The sequence below is a fragment of the Dipodomys merriami genome, unplaced genomic scaffold (genome assembly GCF_024711535.1).
Source record: "Dipodomys merriami isolate MVZ:Mamm:240054 unplaced genomic scaffold, mDipMer1.0.p SCAF_24, whole genome shotgun sequence".
Lineage (NCBI taxonomy): Eukaryota > Metazoa > Chordata > Mammalia > Rodentia > Heteromyidae > Dipodomys > Dipodomys merriami.
In genome coordinates, this window is record NW_027203826.1 from 20,712,655 (window position 1) to 20,732,990 (window position 20,336).

Sequence of the window (20,336 nt, forward strand, 5' to 3'; positions counted from 1 at the left end):
AACATCATTAATGACTGTCTCTGTAGGTAACTTGCTAGGATGAGAACAGATGAGCGCAATACTATTCTGGGTTATTTACAACTCAAGCAATCTAACCAACAACTTTGTTAATACTGTCAATCTAAAAATTTATACACTCTAAAATCAAGATCTGATGATGGTATTCTGCTTTTTCTTAAGGGGAAAGATAATTTGTACAAATTCAGAACACATCTAGGGTAACTTTTGTGTTTTCCTCATTTCAAGAAAACCCAAGTAAGAGAACAAAAGTGAAGGTTAGAAGAGAAACAAAATTTAAAACAAATTTTTAAGAATCCCCTAATAAAAAGAACTTGGAAACATTTATAATTAGAGTAGAAAGGATTTTAAAAAGTACACTGAAGTAATAAAGACCTCATGAATAAAACCTTAATCACAAAATGCTGACAGATCTTTATGTATTTTCATTAGCAACATTAATATATTTTTTCCAATTAAAAGCTTGAACTCAACAAATTAAGATAATTCAATTTGAAATGGTTTTCTCTCAAAAAGTGATTGATGGGAGTTATATAACTAAACATATGACATTAACATTTAATCTAAATAATAATGTTAAGGGCTGAAGGCATTGCTCAGTAGCATACCGCTTGCTTCAATTACTCAGTATCACCTCTTGCTTAGGCCCACCCCACTCTCTTGTAGTACTAAGGATCAAATCCAGAGCCTTGCATGTGCTAGGCCAAGTGCACTTATCACTGAGCTATATTATATCCACAACCCTTAGTTGCTTAGCTTATACCCAAAATGGAGCAATGTTTTGGTTAAGAGTCAAATGTTTGGAACTGGCGGTATGGTTCATATGGGAGTGTCAGCTGTGAGCAAAAAAGCTGACTGAGAGCTCAAGACCTGAGTTCAAAGCCCCCATAATGGCACCAAAAATGAAAAAAAAAAAAAAAAAAAGGCCAAATCTCTTAGGAGTCTAAGAATGGTAATACTGAAAGTAGTCAGAGTTACACATATATAATTTTTTGGAATTTTTTGATACACTCTCAAGGAGCATTTGTATTTGAAGATCAATATACTAAAGTTTCTTCACACTGATGAGTTTTATAGCTCAAAATAACAGGAGAACAGGGGCTGGGAAGGTGGCTCAGTGGTAGAGTGCTTGCCTTGTATGCATGAGGCCCTGGGTTTGATTCCTCAGCACCACATAAGCAAAAAGAAAAAAGCTGGAAGTGGCGCTGTGGTTCAAATGGTAGAGCGCTAGCCTTGAGCTGAATAGCTGAGGGACAGCGCCCAGGCCCAGAGTTCAGGCCCCACAACCGGACCCCCCCCCCCAAAACAAAAACAAAAACAAAAAAACAGGAGAACAGACTACAAATTATGCTGGGCACTGGTGGTTCACACCCGTAATCCTAGCTACTCAGGAGGCTGGAGATCTGAGGATCACGGTTCAAAGCTAGCCCGGGCAAGAAAGGCCGTCAAACTCTTATCTCCAGAAAACCAGCAGTGGTGTTGTAGCTCATGTGGTAGAGCTCTTGTGCTGAAGAGCTGAGGGACAGCATTCAGGCCCAGAGTTCAAGCCCCCATGACCAAAAAAAAAAAAGTACAAATTATATTATTTCTTTATAAGCTACTATAATATATACTCGGTACAATTTCAATTAATGACTACTTAATTCAAATATCATATACTTTAAAATTTGCCAACTCATTTTGCCTTTGACAAAGCAGCAAAGTTGATCATTCCCCTAAGTGTTTTAAAATTTCTTGAGTTATCAAGACCTAAAGTAATAATTTTATAACAGAAGTTAACTATCTTATTATTGAAACTGTTAGCATTTAAATTATTGAAAAAATTAACTTACAAATAAAATGTACTTAAAATTCAAGTGCACATGTAAAGACACCAAATTAACAGACTACCAAGAGCCATTCTCATTACTTACAATCCTAGACTTAAGTATCAATAACTAACTTCTTCTGTTGGCAAGAACCTTTAGTCAGAGACACGTAATAAATGCTTCTTCAAATTCATTTTATCATATCCTTTGGGACATACAAAATAAATTCCAAGCAGTTTAACAATTTCTCTTACCTTTCAAAAGCAGGCCATGAGGTCTCTTCACTTAGTTCAGAACCATCACTGCTACCTAAAATCAAAAGTTATTCTAGTTTTTCAACATCAGAATTGTTTTTTTCAGTTTGGATTTTATAATTTAAAAATACATTTTCACTGGTGCTATAAAATGATAATCTTCATTTTAGTCTATCATTTATATATTATTATTCTAGTATTACTGCTGTTAAGTTTATTTGCAATACATTAGAGTATAGTTGACAAGACTAAGGTAACAAAGTAACATTTTTTCATGCCTAATTATAGCTTACGTTTATTACATTAAAAGACAATATTTCTACTGGACACCAGAGGCTCACTCTTGTAATCCTAGCTACTTAGGAGGCTCAGACCTAAGGATCAAGTTTGAAGCTAGTCCAGGCAGGAAAATTCCTGAGACTCTTATCTCTAATTAAACACCAAAAAAACCCAGAAATGGAGCTGTGGCTCAAGTGGTAGAGCTCTAACCTTTAGCATAAAAGACCAGGGACAGTACTCAGGCCCTGAGTTCAACCCCAGGACTAGCACAAAAAACAAAAAAAAAAACAAAAAAACAAAACCAAAACCAAAGAACAGTATTTCTACCAGAGAATGTATATATTACACAATTTTTCTTTTTCAGTTTGTCCCAACTCAGGAATAAAATAATGATAGAATCCCAAGAAGTTCAAGGCATACTTATTTCAAGTTTGTACTTACCCTAAGGATAAAAAGCTTAATGAAATTAAGTTGTCTTAGAAATGAGACTGAAAAAGATAGGATCTCTAATATTTTCAAATTTTTCTATAGACAAAAGACAATTTCCTCTATTGCTGTGTCATCAGTTAAAATGGTCTTCAAACAGAAACTTAGTTAGGTGGGGAAAAAAACCTGAGGAGGATGAATTTGAAGATTAGTGTAAGTTAAAGATAATTTTGGCCCTCAATAAAATTAAAACTAATGTCAAGTTGAATTCTCCACCAAACTTTTACAACCATGGTTCCTTAAGAGACTCAAACTCTAATACTATAAAGTGTCAATTATAAGTGACTGATTAATACTCTTTTATGAATCTCAATGGAAGCTGTTAGCAGTAGGGGGCCTTTGTGGGGTGGAGAAAGAGAAAGCAGTAGGGAGGATTATTCTGATCATAATATAATATATACACATCTGAAATACCATGGTATAAACCTCTTTGTTACTGTTAGTACATACTAAAAAAATGACAGGAAGTAGTAAAAAAGGCTCTGATGGGTTGAGGAGGTTTGAGTATTAGTGGGAGAAGAGAGTAAATGCTTGTATGAAAATAGAAAAATGAAATTTATTAAAATGGTTTTAAAGGAGAATGGAGTAAGAGAGTGTTAGGAAGTGAGTTTGATCGGGATACACCGTAGGATATGGAAAGGTCATAATGAACAAGTATATTGTACAAATAATATTTGCTAACAATAATAATAGGAAACTTCTCCAATGCATTTGGCATGGCATAAGTTTTTGTATCATACAGGGATGGTACAGCAAAGAAATAAAAGCTGTAACCCAATGCTGTAATTTAAAAAATTAATTTTTGTTCTAAGTAGCATGCTAAATTCCATAATACAACAAACTAGGAAAAACAATTTGCAAAACAATTCTGTGTATTATTACTTTTAGAACTGAGATTGTATTTGCACACAGGCTATTTAACACATGCTGAGAATATTAATTTGAACCTTGATCCTCAGTAACTAGGATTATAGGCATGAGCTACCAGCGCCCAGCAAGTTCTGTTTTTTTTTAAGACACCTTTGTATAGCTCATTCTGGCCTCCAATTTGAAATCTTCCTGCCTTACTCTCCAGAGTGCAGGGATTTGAGATGTGTGCCAATTTGTTAGTTTGAATGGAATGTTACCCAAAGATAACATGTACTAAAACATGTACTAAAAGCCTGGTCTCCAGCCTGAAATTAGTCTTTGTTACAGGGGGTCATGATGGGACTCTAATCTCTTCTTTTAGTTTCTGACCATGTGGTGAGCAATCTTGCTATGTTACATGCTTCTGTTTGGATGTGATGCAAGAAGGCCAACTGATCATGGACTAAATCCTCTAAAACAATAAACCCTTTCACTTTATAAGCTGATTTATCTCCAGTATTTGTTATAGTGAAGGAATGCTAATGCAGTGTTTTCATTCTCATTTTTGTGCCTGATACTGATAATTTAGCATTTCCCTCTTCTTTGAGACACTCGGTATCTGTGATACCTTTCCCTTCTTCTTCCTTATCAGTCTTACTGTTTCCTTCAACAGTTCATCCTCCTTCCTGTCCCCAACCCCCCATTTTTTCTTGGTCCTGGGGCATGTACTCAGGGCCTGGGCACTGTCTCTGAGCTCTTTTTTGCTCAAGGCTAGTGCTCTACCCCTTAAGCCACAGCTTCACTTCTGGCTTTTTTTTTTTTTGGTTAACTGCAGATAGGAGTCTCATGGACTTTTCTGCCTAGGCTGACTTCCAACCAAGATCCTTAGATCTCAGCCTCCTGAATAGTTAGAATGATAGACACAAGCCACTGAAACCTGGCTATGACTTCCTTCTCAACTGAGTTTTGTTTAACTTTTCACCTTCTGCAAATAGGAGCACTCTGAGAAATGTTTCTCACCTATTGATATTCCACTGGAAAGAGTAGAGCTTTCAGCTTGGCCTCGGGATGGAGCATGGGGTTCCATGACGCTATCATCTAACAGATGTCTTGGGCCTGCATTTGGGAATGTTGCACTCTTAAACTCTGCTGTGTTCATTTTATGAATAAAACTGGAAATAAAAAGAAAAATTTTTCATAGCTTTTACTATATTACTAATTTAGGATATAAAAAGTACTTTTATATGAAAAATTCAGGATATAAACATTTCTGGTTGAACTGAAACCCTGCTGTACAACTACTTGAAGATTAAAAAGATTTATCTTCTATCTTAAACTCTCAACTTTTATAAGAACAAACATGTAGTTGCCTCCAAGAAAGACTCAAACTAACAGTGTAAAGAAAATTGTATATGAAACCTCATCACATCTACTTATATAACTATCATATACTTTAATTTCATCTGGAATCTCAGGTCCATGAACAACATTGTTTTAACATTCATTTGTATAGAATTGTTAAAATCTCACAAAAACCATACACAGGTAAGCATGGATCCCTTTTTGAGAATACATTTTTATACAATTAATGAAGTTAAATAACAACAACAAATCAGTTTTCCTTTCTTTATATTTAGTGAGAATAACTCTTTGGATTTTTCCCCCCACCCCGCCCCTGGATTTTATTATTTTACTTAAGACAACTGTTTATGACTATAAAGGAAACAAAGGCACTGTTGCGAACAGCTTATTTACAAATTTAAGCAAATGAAGAAATAAAATGCTTGTGGGCAAACAAGATGTTTTACTAGTGTTGTTAGCAAAATCACTATTTTCTATTTAATAAACATATAGAATTTATTTACTAATTAATAAATAATTCCAACCACAAACAAAATTCAGATGCTGACTTATAGCCCAGGCTATGGCACTTCCTGTGTCCATGTGGAATCAGGCTCCGAGGGGACGGGGGTGTCTGAGGGAGCAGGGCTCCTTCTGCAGCCACACTCTTCCTACCACTCTGTGGTGATGCTCCTACTTCAGGACCTGAACATTAAAACAGAGAGGGAGGGATGGAGGGGGGAAGGAAAATTTTACATTGTCTTAAAGGTTTATTTTATTTTTAATACTGTGACAATAATAAAATATTAAGTGTGGTTTAAATTTTAAGGTAATAATAATGTTTGCTTCTGCTTAACTGATTTAACTTCATGAGTTATTTTCAAAGTTGTACAACAAAGAATCTCAAGCCATACAAAAATACATTAATTTCTATCTAACTTACATGTATAAATATCTTTTCTATTTATATAGGAAGACAGAAGAATTAGAAGACATCTCAGGATCTTACCTCACAGACAAAATCTGGGCTATCCAAGAATTCTGAGTCCTAGGTTCAGTGCTTTTTTTTTTTTGGTAGGTCATGGTGCTTGAACTCTGGACCTGGGAACTGTCCCTCAGCTCTTCAGCTCAAGGCAAGCACTGTACCACTTGAGCTACAGGGCCACTTCCAGTTTTCTAGCGGTTTATTGGAGACGAGTCTCATGGACTTTCCTGCCCGGGCTGGCTTTGAACTGTGATCCTCAGATTTCAGCCTCCTGAGTAGCTAGGATTACAGGCATGAGCCACTGGGGCCTGGCTCTCAGTGCTTTTGATTTTACACAGTTTCTTTCTTTTCTTTTCTTTCTTTCTTTCTTTCCTTCCTTCCTTCCTTCCTTTCTTTCTTTCCTTCCTTCCTCCCTCTCTCTCTCTTTCTTTCCTTGTGTTGGTCCTGGGGCTGTCACTCAGGGTCTGGGTGCTTTCCTGAGATTCCTTTGCTCAAGGCTCATTAATGTGCTACCACTTGATTTACATCTCCACTTGTGGCTTATTTTGAGTAGTTTATTGGAGATAACAGTCTCAGACTTTCCTGCCTGAGCTGGCTTTGAATGGCACTTCTTAGACCTCAGCCTCCTGAGTAGTTGGATTACAGGCATGAGCCACTTGCAGGCGCTCTTCCGCTAAGCTAAACCCCCAGCCCCTGGCACTGAACTTATACATGCTTCTTTACTCATGGTTTCAGCTTCTTTTTATGTAAAAAATATGTAGGATATATTAAAAATTATTATCTGTACTGATATTGTTCAAGCTTATGGAAATAAAAAAACTCTAAAGTACATAGCTTTGCAATCTATCACTCTAAGGATGAAAAAAAAAAAAAAAAAAAAAGCTGGGCACTGTGGCTAAAACCTGTAATACCAGCACTGGGGAAGGGAATAGAGTAGGACTTTGAGCTTGAGGACAGCTTGCTCTGTATCACAAAATCAAAATAAAAAGCACATTTAAGAGATTTAAATTTGACTGGGAGCCAGTGGCACATGCCTGCAATTCTAGCTACTTAGGAAGCTGTGACTTGGAGGATCAAAATTTGAGGGCAGTCCAGGCCAATTGGCTGCTGTTTGCTAGACTCCATTTCCAAAATAACCATCAAAATTCAAAGCTGGAGACATGGCTTAAGTGATAAAAGTGTCAGTCTAGCAAGTGTGATGCTTTGTGTTCAAACTCCATTAAAGGAAAAGGAAAGCGCCAAATAAGAAATGACCTTAAAGTATTTTCATCTACTTGGAAGGCTTTTCCTCATCCAAACTGTCAAAATGTTTCCTTGATTCCTCATATATCAGCTAAGCCTTCAAATGTTTTTTAGAATATACAATAGAAAGGTTATTTTGACAGTCTGTATTAGCAATTTTAAATAGGTACTTCTCAATATTTTTTTAAATTGTAGTATAAGTATCTCCTCCCAAGTAACATCACCATTAGAAAGCAACAGCATGGACTATGATTTGATTTTTATATTTTTAGTCCTTGTCCCAATACTGAAATAAACTTAAAATTAATTGCTAAAATAGTCTCAGTAATATAAAAAAAACAGAATATCCCACATAGACAACATACATTTCTAGTGTAATCAACCTTCACTGAGTAGAACACTAATAATTCTTAAATGAATAGAATATTTATAAATTCTTATTAACATGTTGCATGCTCTCCTTGATTAAATAATATTTATTAATAATCATTAATAACCTGCAAGTTACTTTTTAATTAAAAACCAAAATACTCAGGACTGAGTAAAATTCTGAACATAAGCTGTACTTTGAAGTTACCTGCTTTGAAATTATTTGGATTATTAATTGGTAATGAGAAAGAAACTATGCACTAACCTACTAAATCTTCCCTGGAAGCAGCAGAACGTGGTGTGCTTGTTCCTGGTTCTATCTTTAATGACAGCCTGAATTTTAAAAAAGAAAACACACACATAAGGTGATTATCATTTGATAAAATAATATGAAAATCATGTTATTTTCACACAAAAAACTAAAAGCATTTTAATAAAACAATTGAGCTGTATATTTTTCTTCATGAATAATTCATGAGCTTGTTGTTTGAGGTGTTTGGATTTTAACTCCAAGGTCTTTTTCAATTTGTTCACTTGCTTGAATAGTGTTCTTCTTTAGCCACATCTCCAGCCTGACTTTTTACTGGTCATTCTGGAAATAGTCTTTCAGACTTTTGTCCAGGCTGGCCTCAAACCATGATCCTTTTGATCTCAGCTTCCTAAGTAGATAGCGCTCAGTTCAGAGTAATCTTAAAGATGGTTATATCTTGCTGGGCACCAGTGGCTCATGCCTGTAATCTTAACTTAGGAGGTTGAGCACTGAGGATTAGGCAGGAAAGTCCATGACACTCTGAATCTCCAATAACCACCAAAAACGAGAATTGGTACTATAGCTCAAGTGATAATGTGCTAGCCTTGAGCATCATCAACAACAACAACAACAACACTCTCTCTCTCTCAGGGACAGGGACAGGCTCTAAATTCAAGCCCTAGAGACACTCTACTCCCTTGAAGGTGTTAAACCTTCTGCTTTTTTCATTGAAAGCTAATCTTATGGTCATTCTAGGAAATACTGAAGAAGGGAGGAAGACATTAAAATGTTTAACACAAGTCACAGGTAATAATGGGAAGGGGGAAAAGGTCAATAAAGAGGGAAAATATACAACTGAAGTACTGAAGTGTCTCTGTGGCTCAAGTAATAATGTGTTAGTCTTGAGCACAAACAAACATCCCCCCTCCAAAAAAAAAAAAAAAAAACCCTCAGGGATAGTGCCTAGGCCCTGAGTTCAAGCCCCAGGACTGGTGAAAAAATAAAAATAAAATAACATTGAAGTACTTTATATGCATGTATGAAACTAGAATAAAGAAATCTATTGAGGGCTGGGAAGGTGGCTCAGTGGTAGAGTGCTTGCCTTGCATGCATGAGGCCCTGGGTTTGATTCCTCAGCACCACAAGCAAAAAGGAAAAAGCCAGAAGTGGCGCTGTGGCTCAAGTGGTAGAGCGCTAGCCTTGAGCTGAATAGCTGAGGGACAGCGCCCAGGCCCAGAGTTCAGGCCCCACGACTGGAGCCCTCCCAAAAAAAGGAAATCTATTGAAGTTGTCTTAGGAAGAGGCAAAAGGGGAACAAAGGAAAATGAGGGAGTAAGGTTGATGGGGTATATATAGAAGGAGGACAAGAAAACCTCCATTTTGTAATATATGCTAATGAGGAATCTTCAACATAAAACGGGTCACAAAAGTCTCTTTAACAACACCAAAGGTATCAAATAATTCAATATATTTAAAGAGATGTGGTGATCAACTAAAAGATGATCTAAGTTCCTATAATACACTTAATAGTAGACATTCACATTCAGGGACAATGAGTTGGAATGGAGGAGAGCATGATGAAAGGGATGACACTGATCAAGATAAATTAAACTCATAATCAGACTTGTGGAACTGAAACCCCTTTGTGTAACTATTTAAAAAATAAAAACAAAAAATTCAGGAACAATCACGTATATTATTTAATATACATTTAGTTACTGGATGAGTATGGATTTAACTGCAACACTGCAAATTTCAAAAACATGTTATTCAGAACTAACCATTCAACTAATTAATTAACTCAACTTTTAGAAAGAAAGGTGTAGTGGGGCACCTAAGGATTGAGGTACAAGGCCAGCCCAGGAAAGATTGTCCATAAGACTCGTATCTCCAATTAACTACCAAAAAGACAAAATTGGAACCATGGCACAAATGGAAGAGTACTAGCTGAGCAAAAAAAAGTTCAGGGAGAAGACCTCGGCCCTGAGTTCAAGCCCCAGGATTGGTGCCCACGCACACACACATACACAGAACCATATTTAATTTTTGGTGGTGTTGCTGAGTATTGAACCCAGGGCCTTGCACTAGCCAAGTACTCTAACACTGATCTAAGACACCAACTTCTTAACTATTTTCTTTAACTTCCCACACTATTTAGTTGGGCTTACAGCACACAATTGCTTTTTTGGGGGGTCAGTCATGGGGCTTGAACTCAGGGCCTGGGCACTGTCCCTGAGCTCTTTTGCTCAAAGCTAGTGCTCTACAACTTTTTTTTGTTGTTTTTTGTTTTTGTTTTGGGTCCAGTAGTGGGACCTGAATTCTGGGCCTGAGCGCTGTCCCTCAGCTATTCAGCTCAAGGCTAGCGCTCTACCATTTGAGCCACAGAGCCACTTCCGGCTTTTTTCTTTATTTTGCTTATGTGGTGCTGAGGAATCAAACCCAGGGCCTCAGGCATGCAAGGCAAGCACTCTACCACTGAGCCACTTTCCCAGCCCTGCTCCACAACTTGGAACCACAGCACCACTTCTGTTTTTTTCATGTGGTTAATTGGAAGTAAGAGTCTCATGGACTTTCCTGCCCAAGCTGGCTTTGAACTGTGATCCTCAGGTCTTAGCCTCCTGAGTAGCTAGGATTACAGGCATGAGGCACCAGTGCCTAGTCCACACAATTGCATTTTAAGAGAATCAATGTTTCTAGTTTTTTATGATGCTCCAACACTACCACATGACATACTGTCTCAGGCAAACACACTGTTTCTGGTTCCACTGCATCCCTGGAAAGCCTAACTACCTTCTGCATGACGCTAAGTCATACTTACCTATTCAGATGCTGCCTCAGGTGACACTGACTCCTGAGTTGTTCATGCATCTCTTGTGTTTGATTTTCACTTATAAGTTGGACTACATATCCCCCTATCTAGGTTCCTTAAGTACCCTGGGCACATCTCTACTACTGTTCTATATTAGATAGTTCTGAAACCATTTGATTTGTATATGTTCCTTGCATTAGACTGAGCCTCTTGAAGGGATGAACAATCATTTTATTATGATAATCCCAGTAACTAGAATACTAACTGACCTATATCAAAAAACTTTATCATTATGAAGTGAATACAGTGAAAAAGTTGTTCTGGTTCTAGCCACTTATGCAAACAAAATCAGCATAATATTAGCCTTCCTATAAAATTACCTTATACTGTCCATTTGTGATAAGAACTACTTAATGGCTTCAATGGACAAGTCAGTAAAATGTAAGAATTTTCTTAACAAATACTTTTACTGTATTCAGTAAAAATTTATCATCAAATATAATTGTGAAATTTTTTTAAGACATCACCCTTCAATTTAATAAACTTTTAACTTAAAGAAATCCAGTTAGAAAAAAAAAAGAAATCCAGTTAGATTCCTGAGTAGGAAGAATAATTTTTAAATAGGTAAACATGTCAAGTATTAAGATGTCTGTCTGTCTTACTGGACAAAATATAAATATTAGGTAAGAGTTCTGAACGAGTAACTAGAAAGATGGAAAAATATGAAGTGGTAAATATGACAGTTCATCAAACTTGAAAAGCTTACAACAGAGGGCAAGACATTTGTGAAAGAACTCTGGCCTTAAAAAGCTCATCACTGAAGGGTCTTATATATTTCACTAGCTGGGGTCTGGTGGCACATCACTGTAACCTTAGCTACTCAGGAGATGGAGACATGGAGGGTCATAGTTTGAAGCCAACCTGAGCTGAAAAGTCCCATTAACCAGCAAAAAGTAGTGCTGGAGGCAAGACTAAGTAGTAGTATGTCTGCCGTCAGAAAACTAGCTACCTAAGAGCACAAGAGCCCTAGTACTGGCAGACATATAAAAAAGGGTTGGGGGATTGGCAGAGTAGTTCATGCTAATCCTAGTTACTGAGGAAGCTGAGATCAGGAGGATTGACCCCGTCTCAAGTTCTGCAACTAAAAGTGGTGGCATGTAACTGTAAGTTTAGTTCCGTGCAAAGTTTAAATAAGGAGGATTGCAGTCCAGGTCAGCCTGGTCATAAATATGGGACTCTTATTTGAACAATAACTAAAAACAAAAAAGTATGGCTATAGGTATGGCTTGAGCAGTAGGGAACCTGCCTAGCAAGTGCAAGGCCTTTTCAAATCCTAGTACAATTCAACCCAAGGGATATACTATGGTTTTTTGTTGTTGGTTGTGGGACCTGAACTCTGGGCCTGGGCGCTGTCCCTCAGCTTTCGTCTCTAGGATAGCGATTTACCCCTTGAGCCCCAGTGCCACTTCCAGCCTTTTCTGCTTATGTGGTACTGAGGAATTGAACCCAGGGGCTTGTGCATGCACGGCAAGCACTCTACCACTGAGCCACCTTCCCAGCCCCCAAGTGATATACTATGTAAAAATGTTTTATAAGTGGGTGCCAGTTACTCACATATACAATCCTTGCTACTCAGGAAGGAGGCTGAGATCTGAGGATTTTGGTTTTAAGCTAGCCTAAGCAAAAAATCCATGAGACTCTTATCTCCAAGTAACTGGCAAAAAATGGGAAATAGAGGTATGGCTAACGTGGCAGAGTGCTAGCCACAATCTAAAAGGCTAAGCAAGAGCCAAGACTCTGAGTTCAAGTCCCAATACTGGCACATACAAAAAAAGTTTTATAAAATAAAAGTTGCTATGGACTATAAAGGGTTAATATTATGGGATAGAGATAAAGATGGCAATAAAGTTGTTTACAAACATTAATAAAATTTTGGGCTGGGAAGGTGGCTTAGTGGTAGAGTGCTGGACTAGCATACATGAAGCCCTGGGTTTGATTCCTCAGTACCACATACACAGAAAAAGCTGGAAGTGGTACTGAGGCTCAAGTCATTGAGTTCTAGCCTTGAAGGAAAAGAAGCTCAGGGACAGTGCCCAGGCCCTGAGTTCAAGCAAGAAAAAAAAAAAAAAAAAAAGAATTACCTGTCACAAACATTAATAAAATTTAAACACATTTAGAACCTCTTGAAATACTTAATACTGAAGAAAAGTCAATTTCTAGCTTTTCTTTTGTAATTTTCTAGTGTTTCAATAGGATTCTGTTCCACAGAATTAAAAAAAAAAGATTGCTAAAAACCTATGAATAAGGAAGTTAATAATCAATCAAAAAGGTTAAGGAAATATTTTATTCTGAAAAACATTAATTTTTCACTTTGACAGAAAATTTTAAATATGCCTTTTATCTGGAAAAATATTTTTGGAAGACATCAAATTTATGTTTTTAATGTACATTAATTTCACTAGTGGATTTTACTATGGTGTTTCAGACATGCACACACTTACAATAACCCTCTCTATGTCTTTCTCTTCCTCCCTTCTCCCCTAACACACTATTGATCAACAGCTTTCGTTTTGGTTCTTTATGCCAGAAGGCAACAAATTCAATTTGAAAGCTTGAAAACAACTGACAGTATAAAGCTAAGGAAAAATCTGGGCCTGGTGAAAAGTGCCTAGAGTCCCAGATACTCTGCAGGCTTTAACTCAAGAGTTGAGACTAACTAGAAAAACAGAACATATCCCTGTTAAAAAATCTCAAAGATAAAACAAATTTTATTAACAAATCAAAGTTGTAAAACCTCATGAAAAGTAAGTTCTTTTCCCCTGCCTACTGAAAGGAAACTGGTAGTCATGATATAAAACACTAAAACTGAAAGATGAAAAAAAAAAGGTTAATTTTACAAAAACAAGCCCTGTGCTGGGCAAAACTGGCATAGTAAACAGAGAGACATAGGTATCAGCTATCTGCACAGGGGGTAGGAGTTAGGGGAGTTAACGGGTTTGAACTCTGAGCTTTATGCTTTGCTAGGCAGATGTTCTTTGCTTTAGCCATGCTTCCAGAACTTGTTTTGACTGGTCTGGAACCACAAGCATCTCCATCTTTGTCTTTGTTTTTTCTGCAGGTTGTGGGGCTTGATCTCTGGGCCTGGGCACTGTCCCTCAGCTCTTCAGCTCAAGGCTAGCTTTCTACCACTTGAGCCACAGTACTACTTCTGGTTTTCTAGTGGTTTATTGGAGATAAGAGTCTCACAGACTTTCCTGCCCCAGCTGGCTTTGAACCACAATCCTCAGATCTCAGCTTCCTGAGTAGCTAGAGTTACAGGTGTGAGCCACTGGCATGCAGCTTCTCTGTCTTCTTTGTAACTGGGATAACAGCTATTGATGTGGGTGGGGTATTTCCTTGAACTGCAATCCTCCCTACCTCTGTTACTAGTTAGGATTACAGATGTGAGCTACCAGTGCCTGGTCTAGATTTTTAAAATCTTTAATACAGAAGAGAAGGTAAGTACAGTGCTGTATTGGAAAAATAAACAGTAACTCAGAGACAAGAAGTTTAATAGTGCTGCAATCCGTGAAAACAATCTCTGAGATGTGTCTAAAAATTACCATTAAAAGGAGCAATTTTTCTATTTTATAAGCTGTTTCATTAATTTGTTCATTAAAAGATATATTTCCATAAAGATTGACTAAATATATAGGGGAATCTGAATTATCGAACAGCTGTCTACAGTTTGATAAAGATATAATACTCTTTAATAAAGGAGCAATGATGAATATTTGTATGTTTGACTCAATTATAACAAGTGACTAAAAGGAAATATGATTTGGTTAATGTAACACTGGATTAGGCACTTGTGTAGATGTAGGACTTAGATGTTTAAATACATGGATATGGAAGAATGAAGGATAGGACAAAGTACAAACCAATTTTGAAGATCCAACCTACTTGTAATTATCGTCTTCCACAAACTTTTGTAGTTCTTCTATGTATTGGACCGAGTTCAGGTATTTTTGGACATGAGGCAACATTGGAATATCTAGGCAAAATGTCATAAGTAATTATCCAATAAAGTGTATCTTAACCAGAAATTTAAAAGACAGACTTTTTCTTAAAGGACTCCAATTAGGAAGTTCCACATATTTAAGAAATTTCATAGTAAAAAAAATCAGCGACTTCCCAATTTTCCATGATGTAAAAAAAAAATCAGAGACTTCAATATGATTATACTTAAGCATAAAATCTGTATAATAAGTGAAGGCATTTAATTTTTCTTTTTTGGTCAGTTGTGGGGCTTGAACTTAGGGCTTGGGCACTCTCCCTGAGCTCTTTCTGCTCAAGGCTAGTACTCTACCCGATCTAAGCCACACCACCACTTCTGATTTTCTGGTGGTTAATTGGAAATAAGAGTTTCACAGATGGGCTGGAAAATTGGCTCAGTGGTAGAGTGTTTGCCTTGCATGCATGAGGCCCTAGGTTTGATTCCTCAGTACCACCTAAGCAGAAAAGGCCAGAAGTGGTGCTGTGGCTCAAGTGGTAGAGCACTAGAGCTGAGGGACGTGCCCAGGCCCAGAGTTCAGGCTCCAAGACCAGCCAAAAAAAAGTTTCACAGACTTTCTTGCTCTGGTTGGCTTTGAACCATGATCTTCATATCTTAGCCTCCTGAGTGGCTAGGATTATAGGTCACCAGTACCTGGCTTAATTTTTCTTTTAAACAACTTGTTTTTCAGCTCTGTGGGTCACTACTCATTATGAATTTCAAAAAAGATTTAAGTTAGCATGGAAACTGGCATTGGAATAAGGCAGGAGCTATAATCCTAGCTACTCAGGAGGCTTACTTCTGACTATTGTGATTTGAAGTTGGCCCGGAAAAGAAACTCCTGGAGGGCTGGGAAGTTGGCTCAATGATAGAGTGTTTGCCTTGAATACATGAGGCCCTGAGTTCGATTCCGCAGCACCACATAAGCAGAAAAAGCTGGAAGTGGCACTGTGACTCAAGTGGTAGAGCACTAGGCTTTGAGCTGAAAAGCTGAGCGACAGCATCCAAACCCAGAGTTCAGGCCCCACGAACAAAAAAAAAAAAAAAAAAAGAAAGAAACTTCTGGAGACTTATTTCCAATTAACCACCTAAAAGTAGAAGTGGAGCTGTGACTCAAGTGGTTAGAGCACTGGCCTTGAACAAAAAAACTTAAGGACACTACCCAGGCCCTGAATTCAAGCCACAGGTCTGGCACACACAAAACAAGGCAGAATTAAAGAATTTTTAACTTTCAGTAAGAGTCTATCATCTCTTCCACACTTTAAATAAGTTTCTTACAAGTACAGATGTACATGTGCAAAGTTAGCTTGAAATATTTTAGATAATATGAATTCAGTATTTTTCAACATCAAAATTTAAATATAAAACATTTCAGTCCTTAAGAACATCCTAAAAAGCACTTTATGCAAGGCACAGTGATACATGCATTACTCAGGAAGATGAAGCAAAAAGATCACTTGCACCTAGGAGTTAGAAGTCAACTGCTCAACATAAAAAAACAACAACCAGAAAAAAGAGAAGGAAAACTAACCAGTACATGCTGAAATAAGAAAGTCATATTCTCTGCAGTATGAAAAGTGGCCAATGAGATTTATCATGAAATTCATAGCATAATAGCTTAGAATCATCTCCCAGAAACTTACCATATTCACAGGATTGCTGTAAATCAGAAATTATTCTTAGGATGTTATTCATTAAATTTGATCTCTGCTCATTTTCTAGAATGCTGCCAGTTGATGGGTATGCTGAATCAATGTACGTTAAATCTGATAAATAGATACCTGAAACAAAATTATATGTTTTCTTACTTGTAAGCGAATCAGGGAGAGAAAACTCATTTATACATATATTTTAAAACATGCCATAAAAGAATACAGTTATTAACATATCAATATGACCAATCAGGGCTTAGATTTCCAGAGTTAGGTTCACATTTATAAACAACGTGCCTAATAAATTCTTATATTTTTAGCTGCAATTAGAATAACCTTAGCACATATGGGACTTAATGGAAAGAAGCTGAATCACTGAACTAGTTCTACCTTTGTTATTTTGGTAGAGACAGTCATTTTAATCTCTCCATCTTTTTACATCTATTCAACCATCACCTACATGGAATAAGTTAAGTAGCCTAGCAAGGGGAAGTAATTTAGTTATATACCCTTGGATAGAGGATTATTATGACATTTAAGTCTTAACTACTTTGAAAATTGTCTCCATCTGGTAGCAATAGCATACAATTTAAAGATATACAATTGGATTTCTGAAATCATTAATATGACTACAAGTTGAAGTTAACCTTTCCAATCTTTGTATGTTCTTGGTACCTATACAGATGACCTAAAATAATTTGGCTGTGCTAGTCTTGAACATGAGGTCACTCATTTAAAAATATTATCTAAGTTTTCACTATATGCACTTGTAAAATGTATGAAAGCACTATAGTTGGAGAAAAAAGTATATACTTCTGTATATACTTCTGTACTTTTCCCTTATTATTCTACTCCCATGAGCTCTCTGTAAGTGGAACTGAAAGTACACATCCATAAAGCCATGGTTTATGTTTGTCATTTTCTCCCTAGAGTGTTTTCTAGACACATCTACATCCATTCAAATCTAGGATCTTACATAGACAGTTTAGTGTCTACTATTTTCTACTTTTCTTACAAATTCTAAGACAGGAATTTAGAAATTGTCTAGTATAAAGGGAGGCATGGCTCAAGCAGTAGTCTTGTCTAGCAAGCTCAAAACCAAGTTCATACTGAGACAGACAGACAAAGAAACATTTTATAGATGAGGAACCTAAAATCTACAGATATTTTAAGCATGTGTCTAATGCCATGTAACCTGTCAGGATGCAGTAGATCATCCTGTATTCCTAGATATACTTGTAGCCTAGGTTTAAAATAAAATTACATTATAAGCATACATATTATCTGTAACATTCACTTTTATGATCTTATACTGTCTATTTAAATTTTCTTATAACATTTCACATGTTCAATCTAGAAGCTCATTTATGGCAGTTGCTCTGCTTTGAAGAAGCAGAGCAACTTTGCTCTACTTGAAGAAAATCTTGTGTATTATATCTTTAAAACAAGTGGCACTGGGGCTTGGAAGGTGGCTCAGTGGTAGAGCGCTTGCCTTGCATGCCTGATGCCCTGGGTTCAATTCCTCAGCACCACATAAGCAAAAAGAAAAAAGCCGGTAGTGGCACTGTGGCTCAAGTGGTAGAGTGCTAGCCTTGAGATGAAGAGCTGAGGGACAGCACCCAGGCCCAGAGTTCAGGCCCCACAACCGGACCCAAAAAAACAAACAAAAAAACACAAGTGGCACTTAATACAATATAAAAGGTTACCATGGCAATCCTTTAACTTATCCTATAGTAGTATTTCTTTTTACTAAGTACAAGATTCTTAAGCCATAGATCCTAAATATCTATTTCTCCCTATCTTCAAATGAACCAAGAGCCAAAGTCTTTCCCACTTCTAATCTTAGAAATAAACCTTTCTCTCTCTTCAAGTACATATTGTGATTTGGGGTGTAATTGCTATTGCTTTTTTCCAAACGTATCATGTAGTCTTTTCTACCATTCAGCCCCAGAGTCAATACTCCCATCAAATCATCCTATTTTAGAGTCAAAGCAATTCTTTCAATTCTGATCCCCTTCTAAAGACCCTTGTGATCTCCCTTCAACAAACACCTTGAAAGAGAAACATGGAGTGGTATGCTTGTTTATTACTTACTGTACTTTTAATATAATATCTGACATACATAAACTCCATATGGGTCAGGAAAAATTGTGAAAGACTTTAAAATGGGGGAAAATACTACCTACGCTGTCTTCAGTGTTTCCATATTTTGAAACTTGGTGAAGACAGTAATGATACAAATTATTAACTATTATTACTCACTGACCGAAACACTGCCAATGAATTACACATGTCTACTGACTATTGGCCCATAGATGTTGACCAATTTTGTATCTGGTCTACTGTAAGTTCACTGAAACTTAACTACTTATATGTGTATTGTTATTATAAATGATCTCTAGAAATGGTTTTATCTCCCTCGTAAATTTCATGATTTAAATAAAAATTGACATGTCTTGATTTTTATTGAAAAGTATACATTATCCTTCAGCTAATGCAATATCTGTCAATTTTTGTGAAAGACTGGACAATTTAAGGATTGAAGCATCCCTAAGAAGACCTAAGAGGTTCCTTGAGGTACACTGCACATGTACATCAACAAAAGATGTATTAAAAGTGATTTCATGGGTTGGAAGTGTGATTCAGATGGTAAAGTGCCAGCCAATGAGCAAAAGCAGATACTGAGCTCAAACCCTGGTCTTGGACAAAAAAAAAGAAAAAAGAAAAAGTGGCATCGAAGTTTCACAAAGATTCTGTGCATGAAAATGTCATTCCCTGCTGATGAGACTATGGAAGAATCTGATGCAGAGTGGGATTTAAGCTTTCACTCAGTGTGTCAATACATGCCATTCTTCTACCTTATCATTAAATCCAAGCTGTTAATACTCACTCTCTATAACAGTGCTGTCCGATATGACAGTCACTGCCATATGTGACAACTAAGTATTCTGAATATATTAACTCACAATTGGTAATGTGTTTAAATAAAATTTGACTTTTAAAAATGAATTACAACTAGATGTTTTGGTCTATGCCTGTAAATCACAGCTACACAGGAGTTGGAGATAGCACATCATCAAGGATTGAGGCCAACCCAGTACAAGTTATAGACTCTCTTAAAAACAAGCAGGCTGTGTTGGTAGACACCTATAACTCCAGCTAACTGATAGGAAGACACAGAAGTACTACATTCCAAAGCTGGCTGGGTAAATGCAGTATTGATAACAAAGTGAAAAAAAAAAAAGTCTAGAGGCATTGCAAATGGGAGGACCTGATTTTAATCCCCAACACTTCCAATTAAAAAAAAAAAACAATTTAACCCCCCTCCCAACCTGTAACATCACCAGTACTGTTATATCCTCCCTACCTCCATTACTATTCTAAATTTTAAGAATATTCTTATTTTTTCCAAGGCATATCTATATCCTTCCACAATGCATTATTTACTTTTGCTTACTGCTGGTTATTTCTTTCTTTCTTTTTTCTTTTTTTGGGCGTGTGTGTGGGACTGGTCCAAGACTGGGACTCAAACTGGGTACCTAGGACCACAGTTTGAAGCCAGAATTGGCATAAAAGTGTAAAAGACTGCATCTCCAATTAACTAGCAAAAAGCCAGCCTGGAAGCATGGCTCAAGTGGTAGTTTGCCATCAAGGAAGTTAAGCAAAAGAATTCAAACCTTAGTATCAGCAAAAATGACAACAAAGATAATCACATTTTAGGTAGGTAGAATTTTAGAAAAATGCCCGCTATATTCTAGGTGACATGAGCATTCACTAGATTTTTTTTTAAAGGATGATGCTTTTTGAATGTTAGTCATGTTTTGTTACTTGTTTCTGTGGTTAAAGGCATTTGTAAATCCTTAAAGTAAATCAATCTGTGACTATACCACAATTTACTCATTTTACGTGATAGATTTTGAAGTTGCTTCCTTTCTCCCTCCATGTTCTACAGACATTTCTT

The 20,336-nt window shown here is 36.8% G+C and overlaps 1 protein-coding gene across 7 annotated transcripts in view; it reads right to left on the bottom strand.

The window, feature by feature from the left end:
* Window positions 1-20,336, bottom strand: part of Ralgps2 (Ral GEF with PH domain and SH3 binding motif 2) — a 139,190-nt gene that overhangs the window by 15,580 nt on the left and 103,274 nt on the right. For 5 of the 7 annotated variants that reach the window (XM_070034385.1, XM_070034380.1, XM_070034381.1 and 2 more), the window contains 6 exons: window positions 16,367-16,504; window positions 14,633-14,723; window positions 7,897-7,964; window positions 5,581-5,740; window positions 4,715-4,866; window positions 2,081-2,135 (listed from right to left, as the gene is read on the bottom strand). In XM_070034385.1, coding sequence (XP_069890486.1) covers window positions 2,081-2,135; window positions 4,715-4,866; window positions 5,581-5,740; window positions 7,897-7,964; window positions 14,633-14,723; window positions 16,367-16,504 — 664 coding nt within the window. The remainder of the gene's footprint in view (window positions 1-2,080; window positions 2,136-4,714; window positions 4,867-5,580; window positions 5,741-7,896; window positions 7,965-14,632; window positions 14,724-16,366; window positions 16,505-20,336) is intronic. The other 2 variants (XM_070034386.1, XM_070034384.1) reach the window with 1 other exon arrangement.